At 58.4% G+C, this 7,304-nt stretch overlaps 1 protein-coding gene across 1 annotated transcript; it reads right to left on the reverse strand.

Moving 5' to 3' along the window:
• LOC310891907 (cilia- and flagella-associated protein 410-like) lies at positions 1-5,420 on the reverse strand. Its single transcript, XM_083854128.1, has 7 exons — positions 5,300-5,420; positions 4,547-4,565; positions 4,041-4,087; positions 3,029-3,258; positions 2,217-2,388; positions 1,522-1,615; positions 1-399 (listed from the first exon to the last, which is right to left on the reverse strand). The coding sequence occupies exons 1-7, from the start codon at positions 5,374-5,376 to the stop codon at positions 274-276; spliced, it is 765 nt and encodes a 254-aa protein (XP_083710254.1). The 5' UTR covers positions 5,377-5,420; the 3' UTR covers positions 1-273.
• Between the last annotated feature and the right edge of the window lie 1,884 nt (positions 5,421-7,304).

The raw sequence follows: 7,304 nt of genomic DNA on the forward strand, positions 1-7,304 counted from the left end.
CACACGAGATGTGATTTAATGGTGCCTGCTATGCAAAGAGGAAAGCTCCCGAGAGCCGGATCCTGCCAGCGCAACGTGCACAGCCAGGGGCAATGTCAGGAGAGCTGAAGGGGCAGTTTCCTTGCAGCCAGCATCACCCCGTCCGCAGGGGAAGCGCAGCGGGATGCGCTGAGGCTTTGGCTGTAGCCAGGCATGTGTGGGCAGAGCGGTGCTGCTGGGCTGGGGCAGGCTCCCCGGCTCAGAGTGCTCCAGGGAGCTTTGCAACAGGCACCGTCACTCCTCCTGCAGCTCCTTCTTCCGAAAGGCCTGCAGCCTTCTCCCCACGGTCTGCTGGACGATCTCCAGACCCTCTGCGTCCAGTTCCTTCGTGAGAAGCAGGATGGCATTCAGCACGTTGTTCTGTCAGGACGAGACAGACACTGCTTTATACAAGCATGTTAACGCCAGCCCGGAGAACGGGGTACTTGATTTTCCAAGAGCAGCTCCTTCTAGGAACTCCACCACCACTGCTGCCAGCAGTTTGCAACAGGCACCTGCACCTACAGGAACAAACCAACCCCCCCTGAGGCCGAGAGGGGCAGAGGCTGCCTGGGAGGAGGCTAACAGCAACGCAGGACAGACTTGTCCGCCCAGTCCTGCACCAGCTGCCCACATGCCTTTGCTTCCTGGGCACCCTCCAAGCTGGCTCCCGTAAGGAAAAGCGCGTTCAGCTGAGCAGTCGCCCTCCCTCTCCAGTGTGAACGTGTGTAGAGTGGGAAAGGACATGCCCCCTCTGCTCTGAGGCAGAGAGTCCCGTCAGCAGCAGCTCGAGGGAACCTTTGAAGGTCCCCAGCCCAACCTCCCACGAAAGCAGGACCGCTGCCAGCGCCACACAGGAGCTGACAGGAGCTCTGTCAACCCACGTCTTGAAAACCTCCAGAGGGAGATTCCACAGCCTCCCTACATACCTTTTAGGGAAAATATTTTTCCTAACGTCCAACCTGAACATCCCCAGCCACAATCTGTGGCCAAGTCCCCTTGTTTAATGTTTTCTTTCCCAGAAAAAGAGGAAAAAAAGAGGAAAAAGGCCAAGGCCTGCAGTACTCATGGTACTGCAAAGCAAGCTTAAAGCATGAATGAACGAGAGACTGCGGGTGACAACTAGCGGAACGAGGCAGAACATGGTCCAGATCTGGCTCTGGCCTTCCCATGCCAATTGAAGCGATGGCACCGAGCCCAGCACGCAGCAATTCCCAGCTGGGCAGCCAAGATCCACGAGGTTCATCTGGGGCTACGCCACTGAGAGGGCTGAGGAACCACCTAAGCACTGGATTCAGCAGCCTCCTGTCCCCCAGCTGCATTTCGGTTGCTGCCCAACTTGTACGTGCTTTTAGCACAGCCCCAGCGTAAGGACACGTGTGCTTATGTGCAGACAGACGGAGAGTACTAACTCCACCAGGCTTTCTCCACATCTGGTGGAGACCAAAACCACTGCATGGCGTCTTCAAGATGAAAAGCACTTGGGTCTTTAAAGATACTCACTCTCTTCTTTCGGCTGCAGTCCGTCTCTCGAGGTGAAAAGGAGGAAAACTTATCCCTGGGAACAGGCTTCATACCAAGCTGCTCTCGAATTTTGCTGAAGAAAAAGGGAGGAAGAGCAAATGTTACCAGGACCAGACGGCAAAACCTTACTCTGCCAGGCCAGTCCCCTACAATCACGGGCAGCCATGCAAGAAGTATCCAGCCGAAGGATTCAAAGCACGTCTATTAACGCACCGCCACTGCCTGGAGAACGCGACACCCCGAGCAAAACTCCCCCCTGGAGTAAGAGCCTCACAGTCAGAAGATGTTAACAGGCGTGCCGCCACGAGAAAGCTGCTCCCTCCTCATGCCTGAGGCTGGCTGGGACTGACCGCGTCGCGCCGCGCTTCAACGACACGTGCCACAGGCTGACGTGCGCCAAAACACGCTGCAGAGGAGCTAAGCAGGAACGGACAGGAGCTCACACGTCAGTGAGGATCCATGCGGCCGATAGGAAGTAGCCAGCTACAGAAGAGCCTGTTTTGCAGATGGAGAACCAGAGCCACAAGCGCCATTACCCCAGCACGGCTCCACCACGCTAACTGGAACAACAGGAACCTGCGCCAGCTGCGGGTCTGGCCGCAGAGAATCGGGCTCGGCTGGCGGGGTCCTTTCACCCCACCCACGAGGTCAGCCCGGGAAGCCCAGCAGCTCACTTTGTCTCCTCCAGACTGAAGCTCAGCAGCTCCCTCTCGGTCTCCGTTGTGGATTCAGCAGCACTGGGCTCAGTGGACTCAGGGCAGCCGTTCTCCACGCTCCTCCTGACTGGCGGGGCCGTGATCTCCTCCCCATCAACCAGGGCCTGGGACAGTTCTTCCTCTGTCACGGCTGCAAAAGCCAAAACAGCAGCCTAGAGCCTGCTGCAACGAGCTCCAGCAGCCCAGGAAGGTGGCATTCGTGACCAGGAATGTGCTGCTGCTGCAGAGCTGCGTGACGGGGGCTTCACCCAGCAGCTCTCCTTCGTACTAGCCTTTTGCTTTCATCCTCCTCCTGCAGTAAAACCCACACGGAAGAACACTGGCAGCTGTCAGCAACCTCTCAAAAGGAGAAAGGTATCAGGGAGGGATGCAAAGATGCTTTGCAGGCTCCAAAAGCCACCAAATTACTGCTAGCAGGTGGAAAAGCTCTTTTTCTGTAACCGCAGATCCAATTACAGAATCCGTGTTTGGCCAGAGCAAAGGAGAGAGCTCTGGAAAACCACTAATTAGTAGTACAGTCTCAGCTGTAATGAGCCTCTTTCAGTCCCACGAGTGCTAACTCTGGCACTGCAGGGCACAGGAGGGAGAAAACAGCTCAGGAGCGATGGCTCTCAGAGAGCCTCCGACAGATCCCGCCTGGCTGAGCATCGCCAGCACGCCGCCCCAAGGAAGGGCCAAAGGACACCTCACACGAGGAAGCAGCATGTCACCGGTTTCCAGCTCACCGGCCCAGGGCTCGGGGCTGTTCGTTTTTACCTGCCAACACCCACCTTGATTATCGAGCTTCTGCAGGCTGGGGAGGTTGCGCAGCACCGTCATCCTGTAGCGGTGGGGGTCCGACCCGCAGCAGGGATTTTCAGACAGCCACAGGACCCTCAGCCGGGGCAGGTTTTTGAGGTAGAAGAGCTCGTTCAGGCTTCCGATGTTGTTCTTCCTCAGGTAGAGCTCGCTCAGGTTCTGGCACTGATTGAGTGGCTCGAGGTCCGAGATGCCGTTCACGCTGAAGAGAGAGCGGGGGATGAGCGAGCGGGGAGCCCAGCCCTCCCTCACCACATCCCTCGGGGGGAGCAGGGCCCCCGCAGCATGGCAGCTTTTCAGCCCCTTTTCCTGCACCAGCTTCTCTGAGAAGCCTCACGCCGGCACAGCAAGGGCGGTGTTAAGGAGCCTGTGGCTTCACAAGGAACAGAAAGACAGCGTTTCATCTTGGTAATCAGAGGAAAGAATTAAGAAAGTGGGCACTGCTCTCTGCTCAAGATGACAAACAGCTTTTGGTTCCCCCAGCCACCCGTCTCACCGACACCCTTTGTTCCAACAGCTCCTCAGGCAAGGAGAACCCACTGAAGATTCCCAAGCCAAAAAAACTTAAATTCAAAGACAGCAGAGGTTCTCTGTGATCCCCAGGACAGATGAAGGACGGGAGAAATGAGAAGCTTTGTGAGATCCAAGAAGCATTTCAACCAGCCTTCTGCAAACTGGCCCCACACGGAAGCCCTGAAAATCCCATCTAAACCCTGGAGTATGACTTAGGGAGCAAAAATCCTGAGACATTTTAACCGCTCTTGAAACAGGGACTGTTTTCTCAAGTAGCAAGGGGAAAGGTGCAGAGGAGTGAGCTGAAAGATCAGCATTTCCACGTCTCTGCCACTTGAGGAATTGGGCAAGGAGAGCCCAGCAGCTCAGGGACACAGTCTCAGAGGCAGTAAGGAACCAAAGGCCAGGACGTGGCCCCACGAGACACGTGAGCTCCTCCGCCCTCTCCAAGGCCGGCAATTTGGCATTCACCTGAACGAGATCACCTCGACGTTGGGCAAATCCCGGCATATCGATATCTAGGCAGGAAGAGAGAGAAACAGTAAGCTGCACTCCCAGGGAGAAGAAGTAAACAAAACGACACAGCAATTTTAATTGCACACAAGCCAGATAAAAGCAGGAGTAGGAATTCAGGTTTGCTTCAGTCCAACCCAGGCTCAGCACCGCCAGAGGGATTTGCTGCCAGAGCCAGCGCAGAGCCAGCAGCTCCTCCACCCTCTCTGCCCCACTGCTCTCCTGCGCCGGCACCTCCACGCTGGCTCCAGGAGGGATCCGTCCCTCTTACCGGGGCAGCCCTTTCCTACGGAGGGTACGTGCCTACGAGCCAAAATCCCGAGCGGCCAGGTGAGGACTCGGCTCCCCCTTCCCCTCCCGGTGCCGGCTCCCTCCGGGCACAGGCCGGGGCTCGCTGGGGCGGGCGGGTGCCAGCCCCGAAGGATGGAGGACAGCAGCATGGAGGACAGCAGCGGGGTACTTACATCGGTGAGGTGGCTGCCCCTGCGGGAGGAGAGGGGTGTCACGGGAGGAGAGGGTGTCACCGCACTGCCCCGGCCTCAGCCCCCCACCCGCCGTCCCCTCACCTGGGTGACGGCCCCGGGCCCGTGCTGTGTCCCCACCACGTCCCTGCTGTCCCCACACCCGGGGGACAGCCCCGAGCCTGCCCCGTGCCCCCACCAGGGCCTGCCCGGGACCCTGAGGGCTGCGTGTCACCCACCAGCCCGGCCTGCCCCCAGACCCAGGCCTGTTCCCAGCCACATCCCCGCCTGTCCCCAACCCTGCCTGTCCCCATCCCCTGCCTGTCCCCATCCCCTGCCTGTCCCCAACCCTGCCTGTCCCCATCCCCTGCCTGTCCCCATCCCCTGCCTGTCCCCAACCCTGCCTGTCCCCAACCCTGCCTGTCCCCATCCCCTGCCTGTCCCCAACCCTGCCTGTCCCCAACCCTGCCTGTCCCCACCCCAGCCCTGTCCCCATCCCCTGCCTGTCCCCACCCCATCCCTGTCCCCATCCCCTGCCCGTCCCCATCCCCTGCCCGTCCCCATCCCCTGCCTGTCCCCACCCCAGCCCTGTCCCCATCCCCTGCCTGTCCCCAGCCCTGTCCCCACCCCCTGCCCGCCCCCACCCCCTGCCTGTCCCCATCCCAGTCCTGTCCCCACCCCTATCCCTACCCCATCCCCTGCCCGCCCCCACCCCAGCCCTGTCCCCATCCTATCCCTGCCCCCCCCCGCCCCCACCAGCAGTTCAGCCGCCGGACCCCGTCGAGCGCGGCGGCCTTGGCGCGCGCCAGCACGGCCCCGCGGCTCAGCCTCATGGCGGCGCCGCGCCGCGTCACGGGGGCGGGGCCACGCCGCCAGGGGGCGGGGCTTGTGCGCCCCCGGGGGCGGGGCCGGCGGCGGGGAGCGCCCCGCGCCCCTGCCCTGACAGGAGGGTGCTCGCCGCCCGGCCCCGCGCCCGTATGCGCTGCCTGTTGTAATATTACACTGTTTGTAACGATATAGAACCCGCACAGCGGTACGCACGGGCAGCGTGTCGATGCATAGATCAGTGAAGCCCCCGTTTGTGCGTGTTTCTGCGCTGCCCCCGCTGGGTTTTTTTGCGGTGAAAACCACTCGCGAGTCATTTGTGGGGCGGTTCCCGCCGGCGTTCCGAAACACGGGCAGCCTGCAGCTCCCGCTGCTCCCTACAGGCCGTTATTATCGGTTCCTTCTGTCAAGAAGTGCCTTGTACGCACCGTCTGGGTACACCTGCGTGGGAAATGGGACCCCGCTGCCTCGTGCGTGGTTACAGCACAACGGGATGCTCCCCTCTGCAGAGCGTGGGGCGCCGGCAGCCACGGGAAGGAGCCGGAAAGCGTTGGGATGACACGTCCCCGCCGTGCCGGGGGGGAAAAATCGTGCACAAGGGAATGTGGGGCTCGAGGTGGGTCAGGGAGCGCCCTTTCACCTTCCTCCTCTCCGAAGAAGAAGAAGGCGGCGTTTGTCAGGCAGAGGAAAGGGAGCCGAAACGCAGCAGGAGCCGTGGGGAGCCCGCTGCGGGCAGCCGGCCGCAAGGTGAATGAAACGGCAGGGCCTGGGGGCGAGAGGAGAGGGAAAAAGCAGAGAAATCCCCCGAAAGATGTTAGGATCATTGCCGACAGCGCTACAGACGCACATAAGGATTTTGAAATAAGGACCAAGTGGCAAATCTGGTAGTTCTGTAAGTTACATTTTAAAACGGGTGAAAGGCTTGTTTCAACAGGTCACAGAGGAAGGAAAAAGTGGAGGGGAGAAAGTGGAATTTCCCTTAATTCCTGATTTCAGATGTTTTTGAGTATGTAATCACAGTATCACAGTATCACAGATTTCTAGGTTGGAAGAGACCTCAAGATCATCGAGTCCAACCTCCGACCTAACACTAAGTACTCCACTAAACCATATCGCTAAGCTCTACATCTAAACGTCTTTTAAAGACCTCCAGGCATGGTGACTCCACCACCTCCCTGGGCAGCCCGTTCCAATGCTTAATAACCCTTTCGGTAAAGAAGTACTTCCTAACACCCAACCTAAAACTCCCCTGTCGCAACTTTCGCCCATTCCCCCTCGTCCTGTCACCAGGCACATGGGAGAATAGACCAACCCCCACCTCTCTACAGCCTCCTTTAAGGTAACTGTAGAGAGCGATAAGGTCGCCCCTGAGCCTCCTCTTCCCCAGGCTGAACAAGCCCAGCTCCCTCAGCCGCTCCTCGTAAGACTTGTTCTCCAGACCCCTCACCAGCTTGGTCGCCCTTCTCTGGACTCGCTCGAGCACGTCCATGTCCTTCCTGTAGCGAGGGGCCCAAAACTGAACACAGTACTCGAGGTGCGGCCTCACCAGAGCCGAGTACAGGGGGACGATCACCTCCCTAGACCTGCTGGCCACACTGCTTCTTATACAGTAATAATACATCCACCAGCATAGTTTCTTTTCAGGAATGATAGAATGAAAACTACTTGGTGTATCTCATGTGTTTTATCTGTATTTTTTTCAGTTTCTGATTACCAAATCAGAGAATTACTTGCTAATGAAATTTGTACGCGCTGGCACAACACAAGAGCAGTAGGTCTTGTCAGCCATGTCCAAAATGTGCCATTTCAGACCTCTGAGCAAGAATGGTGACCTGTCTGTGGCTGATCACCTTTGCATAGCTAACAGATAATCATATGCAACTGGAGTAGAGGAAAAATCCACTCCCTTGAGTAATGCAAGATGAGAAAAAATAAT

This window comes from Anser anser, assembly GCF_964211835.1.
Source record: "Anser anser genome assembly, contig: HAP1_SCAFFOLD_776, whole genome shotgun sequence".
In the NCBI taxonomy this organism is placed as follows: Eukaryota; Metazoa; Chordata; class Aves; order Anseriformes; family Anatidae; genus Anser; species Anser anser.

Bases quoted from the DNA above. Each gene is read 5' to 3' on its own strand.
- LOC310891907 (XM_083854128.1), bottom strand. From the start codon at position 5,376: ATGAGGCTGAGCCGCGGGGCCGTGCTGGCGCGCGCCAAGGCCGCCGCG. The intron at 3,259-4,040 runs GTGAATGCCAAA...CTCTCTCTTCAG, and splicing joins GTCGAGGTGATCTCGTTCAG to CGTGAACGGCATCTCGGACC. The intron at 2,389-3,028 runs GTGGGTGTTGGC...TGGCTTTTGCAG, and splicing joins GCAGAAGCTCGATAATCAAG to CCGTGACAGAGGAAGAACTG.